The following is a 17922-nucleotide window of genomic DNA, read 5'->3' as shown; positions in this document are numbered from 1 at the left end:
AATCCTTGCATTGGATATATCGCCTTATCACGTCTTCTAGCTGTTTCAAAGCATTTCACAGAATATACTGTAAAGTGAATTGACTGCGTATTTTGTGGGCGAAACGCAGCAGCCTATTGCGCACAGCAGTGTCCCACAAATAGTAATTTGATTAAGTAACCACATTATTATTATTATTTTATTTTTTGGAGAGATTATTACCCTGGAAAAGCCATCCGCCAAATGACTAACAACTGGATTCCTACGTAAAGCTAGCTAGAAATAGTTGAGACACTTAACAGTTATGATCTGTAATAAGCTTTGAGACATTATGCTACATTTGGAAATTTTAGACTTAAGAAAAATCTAAAATAAAAAATAAAAATAGTCTCAATTAATTGCGATAAAATAACAGTCCCTGAACTTTACAGTATATCTTGTGAAGTGAAGTGAGAAGGTACTATATCAAATGCATGCAGATAGATTCTCAACCCCTGGCTGATTTAATGCCATTGGTTCTTTAATGTTGACCTGAAGAGACTGACAAGATGTTAGCTTAGTGTCTCATCCAAAGGGGCAGGAGTGCAGAGCTCCCTCAGTGCCACACTGGAATAGCAGCCTGGACTGTGAGCTCAAAGCCAGAGGCAACGAGTGCCAAACCACCCTGTTTGCCTAAAAAATAAAAGTTACTACAATTCAAATTGGCTCATTGTCTAGGAAGAGCATGGATATATTTTGAGGGATGTCAATAAGAATTTGCATTTTGATATAGTGTAATGTTGAAAGGTCTCAAAGCATTTTACAGCGAACGTCTGTACAGTCTGTATATGTGGGCAAACATGTCAGCCAATTTGAGGACAGCAAAGTCTCGCAAAGAGCCATGTGAATGAGCGGTTTTATCTGGGGATTGTTGGCCAGGACACTGGGAGAAACTCCATTCCCATCTAAAGAACATAAGTGCTGACAATGCAGTGCTCCTCACTCCCCAACACTGCACTGGAGTGTCAGCCTGAACTCCAAGTTCAAAATGCCGATAAAGGATTTGAAAAGATGGGGCTTAAAAGTACAAGTGTTGGTATTACGTTATCTCGGAGTTTCAGATGAGTTTGGCTGGCACGAGCTTAGTCCTAAATCACACTGCTGCTCTTGTAGCTTCAAGCTTAGTGTTTTTCTCAATAGATCCACCTTAGTCAGAATTAACTGCTTGCCGGAGAATTGATTAAACAATTGCCAATAGCAGCAAGACATCCCCATGGGGTGTTTGAGTGTGCTTATTGTTTACACCCTGCTTTTAATAAATCTGGTGCCTGGATTTATTTCCAACCCCCACCCCCCAGGCACCCATTAATCACTATGACTGAGATTCTGAGCTCAGTATCCTGAGGGGTGAATCTGCAATTACCTTTTTGTACTTTAACCTAAGGATAGAGATGGGAACTACAGTTGTGTATTTTTCAAAGGTATATCTTATATTATTCCCCCTTTTTCTCTGTTCTTTTTAACCAGATCTGGAATCCATGTCTGTTAGAGTCTGTCCAGTCAGAGGTGTGGACTTTATCTAATGTGGGAGTGGAAGATCCCGCATGCTCACTGTGAGATGAGATCCTGAGCATCCCATCTGATGGGATATATCACATGGCCACGAGCACAGCCAGGGAGGTAGGAAGCATTTGATGGAGTCCTGTAGCGTATTGGTTAGAGCATGGGTCTCGCAAGCGAGAGGATCTAGGTTTGATCCCCAGGCAGGGTGAAACCTTAGTTTCCTTAGTCCAATAGCGTATATAGCGCTTTTCACATCTTCTCAACGTCTCAAAGCGCTTCACAGAATAGACTGTAAAGTGAACTGACCGTATATTTGTGGGCAATATCATATTTTCAAAGTGCAAAAGCCATATTACTTCCCTTTCTATAACCAATAGCTGTTCCTCCCTCTTGGATCCCTATTCTTCCTTTGCTTCCCTATCTGTTTGACCTTCCCTTTTTTGCATAATTTGCATCGTGAGTGTCAGAAGTCAAGCCAAGTTGATTGTTGAGGTCATCACAGACGAACCTGAACTGGGATGACACAGCTGCCACACATGCACACTACCATTAGAGGGTGCTAAGGAGGGACTCGGAGCAGGAAACCCAACTCATTCTAACCTCCCTAACCCAAAAGGCCAACGTAACCTCCCTGTTCTACATTTGCTGGTCTCAACTGAAACCAGCAAACGCAGTACAAGCAAGGATTTGAACCGCAAGTTTCTGGCTCATCAACTCTAGCTCTAGCTCCAAACTGATGGTACTCACTTGTTTTATTTTTATTGGTGAACAAATAAAATTATCAGCAGTCGATATTTAACATGTCTGTTAAATATGTTAAAGTCTGATTAGATTTTTTTTNAAAAAATCTAAATTTTCTTTTAGGTATCAATGTGGCTCTCAAAGGGTTGTGAGTTCGAGCCCCATGCGGGAGACTTTCAGCTTGTAGTCTGGATTGACACTCCAATGCAGCTCTGGGAGATGACCAGAAGCTCACCCTTTGAAGGGCAATGGCGTGGAAAATGGAGACACAGGGAACTGAAAGCAACATTCTTTAATGCTAGTCATGAAACCCATATTTCAGTGATATTCAGTGCTTCATGTCACTACTGCCAATTTTAGGGGCCTGTGCAGTTTGTGCATCTTGAGAGCTGATTCCATTGTAATAATAATAATAATTGTAATAATAATAATCCTTGCATGTGATATCGCTCCTTATCACATCTTTGAGATGTCTCAAAGTGCGTCACAGGATACATTGTAAAGTGCAGCGACTATTTTGTGGGCGAAATACGGCAGACAGTTTATGCACAGCATTCTCCCACAAAAGAGTCATGGATTGAATGACTGCATTTTTTTTCCCCTTTAGAGGGATTGTATATCCCCAGAAAGCGGTCCGCCAATCGACTAACAACTGGGTTCCTACTTACTGCTCGGGAAACGGAGACGTGTGGCGTGAGGAAACTTGCCAAAGGTTTTTCACCCCTCTCGGGAATTGAACCCTGGTGCCCTCGCTTCGAGGAGAGCGCTCTAACCGCTACGCTGCAGAACTGAACACTGCTGCGCTTTTATTTCTTTAATATTGCCAATCAAATGACCTATCAGCCTTTAAATTGCTGTCTCTTGTTGTTGTTGGTGTTGGTGGGGGGGGGATGGTACTCCCTGTCTGCTTTGGGTGGCCTGTCCCTTTAAGGAAGCCCCGCCCCTCCCCTCGCCCCGCCCCCGCCCTTGTTCAAAGTCCCCGCCCCTTTCAGAAGGCGGTTGGTCGCGCGCGGATCCCTCCGCGGTCAGAAGGTGACGGCGGGGGAGGAGCGGAGGGGAGGGCGCGAGGAGGGGAGTGAGACGGCAAAGTGAGTGGAGAAAGAGAGGGCGAGAGGGGGGGGTGTAGCCCTCGGGCCGCTCAATCCCCCCCCAACCCCCCCAGTGACCTGGTGCCGGGTCAGTCCCCTCCTGCCTGTAGCTGAGGGGGTTGTGGGGGAATGGGAGTGGGTGGTGTAGGTCGGGGGGAGGGGGCGATATTATTAGGATTCTTCGGGGGTGTGGGTTGAGTGTTGGAGGGGTTCTGGTGGTGGTGGTGGTGGTGGTGGGGGGGGGATGGTGTTTGGTTGGGTGCAGCCCCCTCTGTGGTTGTGAGTGAGTGAGTGGTCTTGGCTCTGTGTGTGGCTACTGGGCCACAGAGCTGAGCCTGAACCCCCCCCCCCCACCCCCGGATGCACTGTGACCTCGGAGCTGAGCCGAGCCGTGGTTCCTGCTAACTTTGGCTGAGCGGTTGCCCCCTATGTCTCTACCATATTTTCCGGCGGGCGGGAAGGAAGGAGGGTGGGTGGGCGGGCGGGTGGGAAGGAGGGTGGGCGGGCGGGTGGGCGGGAAGGAGGGTGGGTGGGTGGGAAGGAGGGTGGGCGGGCGGGAAGGAGGGTGGATGGGCGGGCGGGTGGGCGGGCGGGAAGGAAGGAGGGCGGGCGGGCGGGCGGGAAGGAGGTTGGGAAGAGGGTGGGCGGGCGGGAAGGAGGCTGGGAAGGAGGATGGGTGGACGTCTGACACGTGTGGAAACTCGGTTCGGGGCGTAAAATTATCCGAAGCAGACCCACCGTCCCATGCGAGTCACCTACACCTTGCAGCCAGTTTAGTTCTAAGGAGATCCCACTGACCTGTTTCCCGCTCTTCCCCGACCCCCCCCCCCCCCCCCCCTCACACACACAGTGCCAACGTCAGTGCCATAACAAGAACAGCAGCACGTTATTCAACTGTTGGTGGATTCTCAGGAAAAGCCTCACTTGGCTGAGCTGGTAGCATTGCTCGTCTCTGAGTCAGTAGGTTGTGGTCTCAAGCCCCACGTTCGGACTTTGAGCTCACAGTCCAGGCTGACATTCCAGTGAACGTGGAGTGAGTGAATGTGCTGCCCTTTGGAATGAGAGGTTTAGACCACGTGACCGTTTTCAAAAAGCAAAACGGAGTTTCTCCTCGTGCCCTGGGCCAGAATGCTTGAGACAAATTGGTCCATTCACTTTCTGGTTTGTGGCATCTTGTTGGGCACAAATTGGCTGCCATATTTGTTTGCAGATACGCAGTCACTACACTTTGCAGAAAACTGCTTTTGAGATGTTTTAATTTTATAGGAAACTCAAGGAATTATTATTCTCTTGAGTGAGACAACCCATTGCCCCTTGTTTCCTACGCGGGGCCACTGAGGCCAAATGCCACTGCCCCACTGCTGCCCTGGCTGAGGTTAGCTAACTGCACACAGGGCAGGGTATCCTGACACAGATGTAGAGGAAAGTGGGGAATGCAGGTGGTTGCCAACCTAAGTTTTTTTTTTAAAAATCGCCTAAGAACAAATGGAAATGAGTGAAGATTGTTGAGAATCTTATGTGTGTCCGTGAATGATATTGGGGTTTTAATTGAATTTATACCAGGGAACTGGAAGCCTGATTCACATTGTTCCATTTTGCTCCAGGTTTATCCTGTACTTAGCTGGCTTTTGGAAATGGCAATTAGCTCTTTTGGGAGAGTCCTATATACTTCAAGGTTGTTATCAAATAATTTAAAGAATCATCCTTACAATTGATATAGCGCATTTCACATCGGGAGAATGTCTCAAAGTACTTCATATATATAGACAGCCAATTGAAAACAAGATACGGGCACTCCACCATCAGAGGCTTGTCCTTCAGCCTTTCTGCCCCATTCTCTGGAACTCCATCTCAGAGCCTTTCTGCTGTAAAGTGTAGTGATTGTTTAATTTGTAGGCAAAAGCGACAGTCAATTGCACATAGTAATGCCTCCCAAATAGCCATGACCAATATATATCTGGAAACTGAAAGAATAATCTTTCTTTTTCCCCCTCTCTCTCTCTCCAGTCCTCGCGCTGTACTTTAACTTTTGCTGTGATGGCTTCAATTCAGCAAGTTGTACTGAGTTCTCGACCTGGTGAGTTTACTTTAATCGGCGAGTTTTTAATTTAATCTGAAACCACGAGCTTCAGCCTGAATGAACTGAATGAACCTGCTCAACTATTACACCTATGGCAATTCCGTTTTCCCATCTTTAACTCCATATTACCTTAAAATATTTGCTTCTAACAATAACAAATTGCACGTATATAGAGCGTTTCATGTCGGAAGCATATCCCAAGGCGCTGGACAGTGATGGGTTTGCATCCAAGCTGGGGGTTGGAATCAAAAGGGGTGGAGGGCAAGGGGTGTGGAGGCGGGAAGATGACCGAAGGTGCGGGGAAAGAGGAAGGTCTTGAGGCAGACATTGAAGGAGGCAAGGGAGGGTACAAGGCAGAGGGGCTCCAGGATGAGGTTCCGAAGGGTGGAGGCATAAAGGCTGAAAGCCCGTCTTTTGATGATGGACTAGGCAGATATCGTGCCCATATCTCGTTCTCAATTGGTTCTCTAAATACGGAGTTACTCTCCTTGGGGACAGAGGTGATCTAAGTCAGAATGACACTCCCAGTGATCATGTTGGTTCTGCTGCTTAGGGAAGGATGGAGAGCCTATGGCTGAGAACTTCAGGCTGGATGAGGGCAGTCTGGCTGCGGAGCTGGAGGAAGGACAGGTGAAGGTTCGCACCATGTACCTCTCTGTGGACCCCTACATGGTGAGTGTCTTTCCCTCATGATCACTGAGGTGTACACAATAGAAGATGGATCCGTCTGGCTACTCTCATTATCAAATACTATTATTATTACACAATATATATTGTTACAATGGAATCGCTTGTTTGCAATCTTTCTTGCTCTCTTACGTTTTAACCCCGCCCCCGCGATTCCTCCCGCTCTCACCATCAAGCAGTTCTCTCTTGAAACAGCCCACACTTTTTCCCCCTCCCTGAGTAAAAGTTGACTCGTCTGCATAAAATAGTGAAATTGGCGCATTTCTAGTCCTCTGTCTCCTCACTGTCCAAGCTCACAGGTGAAGAAAGGCCAATGGGGTAGAGGACAGCTGGTAGCATTGGAATTGTACCTTTGCATCTGATGCCATGTCCCAGCCTAGATGTGCTAGCAAAATGTAACCCAAAGTTTGGACGTGGGACCTTACTAACCTGTACTCCTTCAGGACGAGTGGGGGGATAAAGGTTGACTTCTTAGTTAGTACTTGGTGTTACCAAGGTGGATGCATGGACAAAGATTGCTACTAATATGATAGCATTGATTAGTTAAAGATTGCTACTCCTGAGATTTCCAGACTATTTTTTTTAAATTGCTTTCCGTGTTTGACTCATTCTGTAGGTTGTTAATATTAATGAGCATTAATATGTTCTTAAATTGAAATGCTTAATCATTTTATTGAATTAATTCTCCAAATGGGGATTGTTATGGATTATTATTAGTAATCATCCTTGTATTTCTTTTCTACAATATATTCCTAATTATAATATTTAATATTATTCATTCACCCAAAATTAATCTGTCCACTGATCTAACCTTGAATTTAAATGTTGATCCATCCTGTAAAATCTATCCAGGCACTTCCAGCATTTAGTAGGGGTCACTGGTTATTGACCAGGATTAGATTATTTATTTAGATCCTTGCATTTGATGTAACGCCTTATCACGTCATTTAGACGTCTCAACGCCCTTCACAGGATATAATGTAAAGTGGCTTGACTGTGTATTTTGTGAGCAAAGCGCAGCAGCCAGTTGCACAAAGCAATACCCCACAAACAGCCATGGAGTGAGTGACCAGTTTTATTTATTATTTTGGGGGACTGTTAGTCAGGACACTGGGGAAATTCCCTTCTCATTTCGAATAGTGCCATGGGATCTTTGACATCCACCAGAATAGGCAGACGGGACCTCGGTTAACACTTCATCCGAAGGAGCGGGGAACTCTGGTTGATATTTATTTTCTTAGTTCAAGGTGATGCTAACTCAGCACAGACCAATGACTTGTCTGAGATGTGTGGCTCAGGAGCTGAAGTGAGCGATGCATTTTGTTTTTAAAAAACCCTGCAGAAAACATACTGAGACTTGAAATTCAAGAATTCTCTGAAATTCTGCATGTTTTAAATTGAAATCCCTGGACTTAAGGACAATGGTGAACTTCGAACCTATAAAGTCTTGCATAGTATATAGACCCTGAGTTGTGTTCAGTGCCTCACTGAGCAAAAAAAAACTGGCCTGTTTCATCTGTGCTGATTTAATGTAAAGTTTATTGCAATAACTAATTTTACAAGATGCATTTGACACTGCATTACTTTGTTTCTGTATACAATGTACTTGTTTTTTGCCTTCCTTGTCCTTGGCATGCAGTCTTGAAAGGAATGTTCTCTGCACACTGGGTGAACAAGCTATGCTTGAGAGTTCCTCAGATCCCCTAACTATTGAGGCCTTTCATCAGGGCACAAACTTTCCTGTTTACTTTTCGCACAAGCTACAGCTTTGCTAGGAAAGGAGCTATTTATCTGATCGGTGTTGTGTAAGGAAGCCTGCACATCCAACTGCAGTGTTTGATAGGAATGCATCCTGACCTTTCACTTCCCGTAGTGTAGTTGTCAGCGTGCTCGTCTCGTAAGCAAGAGAACCCGGGTTTCAATCCTGGGCTGGGCAAAAACAAAAATTTGGTCACTCAATCCGCGGCTGTTTGTGGGACACTGCTGTGCGTAATTGGCTGTCGAGTCTTGCCCACAAAATACAGTCAATCCACTTTATAATATATTCTATGGAGATCTTTGAGACATCTCAACGACGTGATAAGATGCTATTTCAAATGCAATAATTAATATTTTTATTATTCCTAGGGGCATTGAAACCAACTGTAGCCCCTATTTGTGCCACGATTCTGTTAATCTTGGATTTAGGTTCTCCTCCACGTGTCCCCTACCCTGGGACAAAGCCTTCTAGCCTTGAAAAGTTTTGTTTCATCCTCTTTCATCCCTCAGTGTGCCACAGTCATAGGAATACCATTATAACGTGTTCCATTATAGCATGGTCTTGCTTGTATTTTACTTACCAAAATATCCAAATTCGGCAGAACTTGCCAGCTCATTTCAAGACACCAGGTTCTCATGCACTGAAAATAGGTTTTCTTCCAGGTCACCAGCTTGCTCCTGACATAACATGCAGGAAACCAGCCAGCCAGCTATCTTTCTGTGCACATATGCAGTGAATATGTATGCGGTTATTAGACTGCAAACGGGGTACTACTGTATTCCATCCTCCTTTCTCAAAGACCGTGTGTCAGCTCTGTGACTAGAAGTTAGGTTGTCTATGGGCATATTCCTGATGTCAGTAGCTGCTTTGCTTTGACCTTGCAGCGATGCAGGATGAACGAGGACACGGGGGCTGGCTACCTGACCCCATGGCAAATCTCCAAAGTGGTGGATGGCGGAGGGATCGGTGTGGTCGTCGAGAGCCGGCACAAAAGCTTTTGCAAGAGGGACTTTGTGACCTCATTTAATTGGCCTTGGCAATCACAGGCCATTGTGGATGGCAAGATCCTGGAGAAGGTAATTATCGCTCTCCCTGTTAACAGCATTTATTCATTCCGTCTTGTCTAGCACTCCGGGCGCTATATAAATGCAAGTTGTTGCCGTCTACCTTGTCATTCAGGGCCACTTCATTCTCTTGCACATTATACCGCGTGAATCGAACGTCCTTACTCATAGATCTATATGGTATGTTCAAATTGGCTAAGCACACAGTGACAAAAACTTTCACAGATGAAAGACTTCTCCTGTAATAGCTGCACACTCTCTAAAGAACATCATTAATAATTAAAACTCTATGAGTAAGGACTTCTGATTCACCCTGTATAAGAGCTCACGATATAAGAGAAAACGTGCATGGTTTATGGATCTGAATCAAGGAAAATGCCTCTGGATTCGTCACACATATTCTAAAGGTTGCTACCTCACTATCTGACATATCTCACTTTTTCCTCTGCTTTAAGAAGCAGAGTGAAAGGAAACCCTGAATGCTGGGGTCAGATGAACAAGGGGTGGCTAGGTCCCAGCGATGTACTGTGTAAGCATCTTCCCTTAATCCATTTATCATTGTGGATTTATTGGGCGTGTACCCTTAACATTTTTCTGAATGCTCACCTGTAACTGAGTGTGAGCAGAAAGAACAATGAACGTTTACAACATTTGGATGTTCACCTTCGTTCCTCAGTGCCTTAAGCTCTGCTGCTCTGGGCGGTGGGGTGGAGGAGATAAGAACTACTGGTTGGGAAGGTGAATGGCTCTCAGTACTGCAGTGCATACGATGGGGGGAGGGGCGAGGGAGGGGCTGCTTTTAGTGCTGTAGGACAGGCAATGATGGTGGGGGGGGGGGGGGCGGAGTCACTTGGTGCTGCAAGGCATGCGATGTGAAGTGGGAGCTCCCTGTTGCAGAGCATCCCACACAGTTGTGCTTCTTATTCTATCTTCTAGGTTGATCCTCGACTGGTTGACGGGCATCTCTCCTATTTCCTGGGTGTTGTGGGCATGCCAGGAGTTACGTCTTTGATTGGCGTGAGGGAGAAGGGCCATGTTACTCCTGGAGCTAGTCAGACGATGGTTGTGAGTGGAGCGGCTGGTGCCTGCGGGTCATTAGCTGGTCAGGTAAAGGATTTGGCAGCAGTAAAGCGTATGATTGCCAGGTTCCTCATCTTATTTTTAGAGGTCACTCAGCAACACAGGCCCAATCTCCCGTTGAGTGGCAGGAATCTTGCTTATTCTTTAAGAGAACAAACCAGCCTAATGTCTGTCACCATCTGGCAATCCGGCAGTAAATTTACCAACGATGGCAAAAGCTCATAATGTCAGATTTACCTAGCAGTTACCGAACAAGAGGCAGTTGCCCATCACACTTTGGGGGGATACTTAGGGTCCTGATAACGTCCCTCACCAGCTCACCCCGGTGTATATGCCCTATGGATCCTAACAACACAATTTGATGCTTTCGCTAGATTGGCCGCCTGGAAGGTTGTTCCCGAGTTGTCGGGATCTGTGGCTCGGAGGAGAAGTGCCGGATGTTGGTCTTGGACATGGGCTTCGACGCTGCAATCAATTACAAGGTGGATAATGTCGGAGAGCAGCTGCGGGAATTCTGTCCTGACGGTATCGACGTCTACTTCGACAATGTAGGAGGGGAGATTAGCAACGCAGTCATCAGCCAGGTAACCCAGGCCAAATCCACTCGAGCAAATGTTATGGTGTCCTTTTGGAATACTGAGTTTAATCTGAGTTTGCATTGATCCCTTTAATGATCCTGTTCCCAGTCAGGGAGGAGAAATTCTATCTGGGTCTCTAGACTCTCATTATTCTCGTATGTGCACAATTTGGTAAATGGGGTAATGATCCCCCCGCCCCCCCAAAACAAAATTGATCACACATTCCAATTCGGTTTGTGGGATGCTGCTCTGCGCAATTGGCTACCGAGTTTTGCCCACAAAATACACACAGTCAATCCACTTTACAATATATTCTGTGAAGTGCTTTGGGGCATTTCAACGAAGTGATAAGGCGCTATATCAAATGCAAGGATTATTTATTATAATTCATGAGTGAAGCCTTAATTCAAAAGTGCTGAGTTACAATGTGTTTTTCCCCCTTTAACCTAGATGAACAAGCACAGCCATGTGGTTTTGTGCGGCCAGATCTCTCAGTATAACAAAGATGTTCCTTACCCTCCCCCACTGCCTTCCAGCATTGAGGCTATACTGAAGGAAAGGCACATCACACGGTGAGCAAATCATTGACCGCTGGGGCTCATGTTACTGAACGAGGCACCGACCTTCATGCTGCTCAAAGACTGCTGCTGCTGGGACAGTGTTAAAAAGCATGAGGAATGCTGTTTAAGGACTAGCTGTTCAAATGTTTTTTTGGGGGGTGTCTGCCGTGCAGAAACCCATCACCAATGCTTCAAGAGTATCCAAACCAAACTGAGAATTCCTTGCATTTCACCTCCACATCGAAATTCCAGAGGTAGATTATTGGAATGCGCACTCTTTCCTTGGAAGGATGTATTCCGGAAAGTATTAGGCACAGGTTGGCAAAAGCCAAGGCTTGGGGACCTCAGAGTGTGCGTTTGGGGTACTGTTGAAGTCTAACCAGCTCAAACCGCAGAGACTGCCATTGATAGCACTCGCTTCCAACATTCCGTTCCCAAACATGTCACCTTGAAGCTCGTTCAGCTCCAAAGATTCTCCACTTACCACATGCCATTGGCTAACTGGAAAGAGAGAGCGAGACGTATTTGCAGTGATTAGTGTGACAATAACCAGAGGATGTAAATTAAAATTTAATCACCACAAGGTTTTATTTAAACAGAGGGTTGTTACAATACAGAATGTTCAACCACAAAACCGCCGTTGAAGCCAAGATTGTAACAAAGGGAAATGGAAACGATATCAAAGAATGTGGGAAAGAGCACAGGAATAGGATTAGAGTAGGGATCTCCAATGGGGGAGCTCGCACCAGTGTAGGCACAGTGGACCAAATGACCTCCTGTGCTATAAACTTTCTTTGACTCTTATAAAAGGATGCGTCGCTACACTGGCTGGTATCTCTCCAAGGAGATCTTGGCTACAGTGTTGAAACCAATTTGGGTCGGAGGTGCCCATTCTGTGCTGAGCTATGTGGAGATCCCTGCTCTCAGGCTGTGAATAGGAAAGCTGGGGCCATAGGCAGATTCAGTGAACCCAGTTGACTGAGATCACAAGAGGTTCAGATGGAGCAGGCACTTAATTCCCGAATGCCCACTCTGCCATATCAAGTTGTTTCTTTCAACCTCCCTCTCAAAACGTTCTTCTTTGAAGGCACTTTCGATTATCTTTCGCCTCAAACCCGCAGTTTGAATGCCAAGCCAGGACTGTCAAGTACCTTGGGGCGTCCTCTTGAAGTGGTAAGTGCTGTATAAATATCAATTTGTATTTTGTCCTGGCCTCAACTTCTCTGGTAAATCATTCTACGAGTCCATTTATGTGTAAAGAAATATTTCCTGGTATGTGTTCAAAACATGCCCTTCACATTTCCAAATCTGCGCTGTTTGAGACGTAGTAGATGAACAAATCTCTGCTCTTATAGCAATGCAAAATCCGTGGAAAGCAGTTTCCCTTTAATGAGCAGATCAGCGATCAGCCTACCCTCAGTGCTGTGTTGCTTAAACAAAGGTCTGAATGTCTTGTTCAGGGATCATTTTCTCCCAAGGATATCAACTTTATTGCTTTCGCATGGAAAATGTTGTGCTTTCTCTCCATTTCCCCTCGTGCCTGAGACTCTCATCTGTTTTTAGGGCTAAAAGAAAGACTCCTATCTCTCCGTCCCTACCCTCTCCCACACACACTGAACCTTTGGAGGAATATTGCATCTTTGAATTTTTTAGGAATCCCAATATTCTTCCTATCAGGAATTCTGTGGTGAATTTCCAAAGCAAGGTGGATATTTCCCCCCCCCACCCCTTTAGGATGGTGAGTTGTAGAGCCTGTGAGATCAAAAGAGAGGGTTGGATTCTGTAGATATTTTCAGCTGTTCAAGGTCTTTAGCTTTGGCAATTGCACCTTTCACTGTTGAGCTGTATAATCTCACTATAATGGTGCATTGCTATGGAAACGTCATTGCAGAAATTTCCAGAGTGCGAGCTGTAGCCTGACCTGGAGGTTCAGTGCTGCTTTAGAATGTACTTTATCTCCAGCATTTCCTCTGACAACTTCTGCAGAGGTTGAGATTTGTTGCATAAGTGAGCCGTGATAATAATAATAATAATCCTTGCCTTTGATATAGCGCTTTTCACGTCTTCTCGACGTCTCAAATTGCTTCACAGAATAGACTGTAAAGTGAACTATTTGTGGGCGAAATGCTGCAGCCAATTGCGCACAGCAGTGTTCCACAAACAGTCGTGGATTGAAATACCAATTTATTATTGTTTTTTTTGAGGGATTATTATTGGGCGTGTGAAGTAAGGAAACTTGCCCAAGGTTTCACTCTACCGGAATTGAATCCAGGTCTCTCGCTTGCAGAGCGAGTGCTCTAACCACTGAGCTACAGGACTTCACGTGATGGTGACCATTGGTAGACTACTCAACGTGGAGATGGTGCACATGACAAACAAACCTGACCTGCTGCTCGCTAGACCCCAGTGCACGCCACCAGGAGAATTGCTGCCCCCAGTGACTCTTCCAAGTCCTGCTGATGAGCCAGCTTGTCTGGTCTGTCTTCAGCTGTGCTGTGGGGTACTACGGACCTGCCTGGCTCATGAGTTAGACTGTTGACAGAGGATGGACTTGATTCTGATATTCCATCGCTGAATATGTCACCTTGAAGCTAGTTCAACTCCAAGAAGACCTGCATAGCTCCCCTCCCTACCCCATCCCCGAGGAAAGTCACATTGCGATTGGAGGAAGATGCGAGTTGACGTACTGTGCTCAGTGTGAGTTAGCACACTCACCCCTCCTCCGATCAGCAACATGAACCTGAATTGCAATAACATTTCACAAATAAGAAACAAAGCAGGGCAAATTAGCATCAGGAGGCTGCTGTGTGATGCACTGGACAGTGAGCTGCTAGAAATAAATAGAGCGTTACCTCACCGGGATAGGCAGTCACTCATCCTCAAAACTGCTGAGGAATATTTATGAGGCTATTTGCCTGTGAGAGGCTGTCTCTCTGCACAAGGTGCAGTGACCTGTATGAGCTGGAGACTGAGGTTGATGTAATTTCCCAGTAGTCAGCTGCTCAGCAATGTTTCCAAGCAATGATGTGGCTGTTGTAAACCTCTTGTTAGTGAATTTTCTTCCAACATTATCCTCCCTCACCCCCTCACCTCCCCATGCCCTATGCGCCAATGATTGACTTGCTGGCAGTTAACAGGATTCAGCTTCATCCCCCCACCACCCCACAACGTGGTTAAGTAAGTTGCCAATAATAATAATAATACTTGCATTTGATATAGTGCGCCTAATGCACACTTATCATGTCTTCGAGACGTCTCAAAGCGCTTCACAGAATATACTGTAAAGTGAATTGACTGTATATTTTGTGAGTGAAACGCGGCAGTCAGACGTGCACAACACTCGTGGATTGAGTGACAAAATTATTATTATAATAATTAAGGCACATCTCAAGACCCTCCTCTTCGACCACGCCTTTGACTACCCTCCACCCTCTCTGATCCCAACCCTCCCTGCTCGGATCCAAATCCCTGACTGTCCAGCGCCTTGAGACATCCTCATGATGTGAAAGGTGTTATACAAATGTAATTTTGTATTGTATCATCGTTAAGATACACACGGGAAAGCTTGCCAGACAGTGTTATAATTCATTTTTAGCTGATTATCTCCAGTAGTGGGCTGAATGATCTACTGTGCTATAAAGGAGTCCTGTAGCTCAGTGGTTAGAGCACCCGCCTAGCAAGCGAGAGACCTGAGTTCAATTCCAGGCAGGGCGAAACCTTGGGCAAGTTTCCTTCTCCACATGACTAATAATAATCTCTCCAAAACAATAATAAATTGGTCATTTTCAATCCACGACTGTTTGTGGGACATTGCTGTGCGCAGTTGGCTGAACAGTCAATTCACTTTACAGTATATTCTGTGAAGCGCTTTGGGACGTCTAGAAGATGTGAAAAGCGCTATATCAAATGCAAGGATTATTATTATACATTTCCAGTTTTCTAAAGCATTCAGTAGAAGAGCTCCTTCAATCTCTGTACAGCTCACTAGCTGACAAAGGCAGTGATATCAATGGCAAGCTATGTGGTTTTAACTGGTTAGACTCCAGCAGCAATGCACACTGGGGTCCTCAAGCCTTGGCTCTTGCCAACCTGTGCCTAATACTTTCCGGAATTAGGTAAGAGGAATTCATCCCTCCATGGATAGAGTGCAACTTCCATTCCAACAATCTATCACTGGAATATCCATGTGAAGATGGGATGCATGGAATTCTCAGTTTGGTTTGGATAGTCTTAGCATAGTGATGAGTTTTCGCACGTGTAGACATCTGGCTGATCCCAAAAGTGATAAGTACTTGCACGCGATAACTCAGCCTTGTTGTCCCTGCGTTAGGGAGGGGGAGAATCAGCCAGGGTTCTGAATCCTGACTGACCCTTCCTTCCACATCACACCCTCCCCAAAAAGAAAGCGATTATGTGTGACTGTCTCGTAAGATCAGGATCAGGCTTGGCTGTCGTTCCTTCCATAGTCGAATTGTCCTTCTGGCACTTGGTGCTTTGACCATTTTCAGGTGAATAATGGTGACTAAGTGACGTACTGGCCATGGAACCATCCTATAGTAACAGGAATTTCACACCTTTGGGAAAGGAAGGGGCAAAATTGAAGGAGAAAATTGGCAAAGTGTTTTAATTTATTTTTTAAAAAGTAAATCTGGTTTAAAATTTGCCTATGTTTTAACAGGGATATAAATAGGTTTGCAAAATAGCAACAACAATCCTGCCGATCAGTCTGCTTGCGGTTTTGGACTTTTCATAAGATGTTTGCTTGGTGTGTGAAGTGAAATCCATTGTCCAGAGAAAGTTTTTTGTGATTTATCGGGTTTTGTCTCCTATCTTGCCACCCCTCCCTTTCTCCCTCATGCAGAGAGCGATTCATGGTCTTGAACTATATTGATCAATATGAAGCCAGCATCAAGCAGATGAGCCAGTGGCTGAATGAGGGGAAGTTGAAGGTAATGTCTACAGTGATCTGTCCTCTTTTGTTCATCTAGAGTGAACAATTGGCTGCCGCGTTCGCCTACAAATATACAGTCAATTCACTTTACTGTGTTCTGTGAAGCACTTTGGGACGTCCTCCCGACGTGAAAAGCGCTATATCAAATGCAAGGATTATTATTATTATTATACAAATAACGTTAAGGCCAACGTTCAGCGGTGGTGCTCTTGTCACTAGTGCACATTCAGTCCCAATGTGGTTTATCCGCCCTCCCCTCCATACTCTCTTTTTCTGGAGAGACTTGCCTGGGATTATAAACTAATAATAATCCTTGCATTTGATTTAGTGCTTTACAAGTTAGTTGAACCGACTCAAAGGGCTTCACAGGATGTTACTGTGAAATGTAGTGTCTATTACTTTGTAGGCAAAACATGGTAACCAGTCCCACAAACAGCCATAAAGTGTATGGAATACCAGGTTGGAACCTATGTCCATACAAATGCCTGCCATCACCATGATCTGGTATTTGTTTTTTTAAAATATACAATTATTCGTTACCACAGGGAGGTCCAACCTTTTGGCTGCTGAGGGCCAGATGCCCTACTTGAGAAATGTCCACGGGCCGCATAAGCAATATTTGTGTTTCCCTTCCAGAAACATAACATAATATTTACGGGTTATGGAGAGATAAAATGGAGGGTTGCCAGTTGGACCACCTGCTCTGCCATTAAATCCATCATTCCTAGCCCACAATCCTCTACTTAAATTTATCATTCATCTCTTGGTTGTTTATGAACTATTGCTGTGAGTAAATTAGCTGCTTTTGCCTGCAAATATCAGTCAGCATCCTTCACTTTCATTAAATTTCAAGGTGTATCAAATTAAGAATTAATTTGAGTTCAAACTGAGGTCCATCTAGTTTTGGTGGTCAGGTGGATGCCAGGATACTGTTGAATAGGAGAATGAGATGTTATTTAACACTAACAAAGAATAGGTGTTGGCACCTCTCTTTAATGCTGTTCTGTTACTGTAGGTCCGTGAGACTGTGGTGAACGGACTGGGCAACATTGGAGGTAAGAGACAGTTACAGCTGAAGGTGAAGGGGCCAAGGCAGAGACAGTGTGTTACTCTGAGAACATTTGTAAGGTGTAGCGTAATTCAGGTCCAGTCATTTTATAGACATTGGAATGAGTTGCAAGCAGGAATCTAATTGAGGAGTTTATCTATTTATATTATAAGTTTCCTCAGGAATGAGTTGTCAACTGTAATCTGATTGAGAGGTTCACGTGTTTTTTTTAATATGCTGTGACTTTTATTGGTTGTGCTCTGGTCTGTAGGATGTTTTTAACGTCTGCCATTTTAGTTTTGTCGCGTTCTGGTGCTGTTTAACTGTCGGAGATCAGTGGAGATGGACTACCCGTGAGGGCTCATTGCGAGAGGTTATCGAGAAATAATTTAGATTATTTTATTTAAAGGCGAGCCTTACTCTTTCTTCTCTTGCAGCTGCTTTTCAATCCATGATGAAAGGTGGCAACATGGGGAAGCAGATCATTCTGGTCTCTGAGCATTGAGGCTCTGAGTGCCTCTGCCTGGAGAATGTGCCAGCGGCTCAAATAGCCTTGTGCCAAACAGTACTCTCTGCCACTATCCCATCTCTGTGGCCCACAGGCCCTATTGCTGTACTAATCTCTCACATTACAATAAAAACAGATTTTAACCATATTTCCTCACTATTGGCTTGATGACAGAAGTAGTGGGGGAAGAAGAGTTGTGTGTTTCAGTATTGTATCATTGCTCAACTAAGTAGAACTTATTGCAACTTTGTCCACAG

At 45.0% G+C, this 17922-nt stretch overlaps 1 protein-coding gene across 1 annotated transcript; it reads left to right on the top strand.

The window, feature by feature from the left end:
• The first annotated feature begins 3262 nt into the window (after positions 1–3262).
• Positions 3263–17813, top strand: ptgr2 (prostaglandin reductase 2). The gene is made up of 10 exons (XM_007893226.2): positions 3263–3350; positions 5358–5427; positions 5984–6102; positions 8761–8952; positions 9877–10047; positions 10395–10604; positions 11049–11170; positions 16020–16107; positions 17125–17164; positions 17595–17813. Exons 2-10 carry the CDS (start codon positions 5388–5390, stop codon positions 17660–17662), a joined length of 1050 nt encoding a protein of 349 aa, XP_007891417.1. The 5' UTR covers positions 3263–3350; positions 5358–5387; the 3' UTR covers positions 17663–17813.
• The last annotated feature ends 109 nt before the right edge of the window (positions 17814–17922 follow it).

The sequence above is a fragment of the Callorhinchus milii genome, unplaced genomic scaffold (assembly GCF_018977255.1).
Source record: "Callorhinchus milii isolate IMCB2004 unplaced genomic scaffold, IMCB_Cmil_1.0 Scaffold9, whole genome shotgun sequence".
NCBI lineage: Eukaryota > Metazoa > Chordata > Chondrichthyes > Chimaeriformes > Callorhinchidae > Callorhinchus > Callorhinchus milii.
The sequence above is the reverse complement of the archived record's forward strand: the minus strand, read 5'-3'. Positions and strand labels throughout refer to the sequence as shown.

Coding starts and splice junctions, on each gene's coding strand:
- ptgr2 (XM_007893226.2), top strand. CDS start 5,388: ATGGCTTCAATTCAGCAAGTTGTACTGAGTTCTCGACCTG. Junction 10,605..11,048: donor GCAACGCAGTCATCAGCCAG/GTAACCCAGGCC, acceptor CCTTTAACCTAG/ATGAACAAGCACAGCCATGT. Junction 16,108..17,124: donor TGAATGAGGGGAAGTTGAAG/GTAATGTCTACA, acceptor CTGTTACTGTAG/GTCCGTGAGACTGTGGTGAA.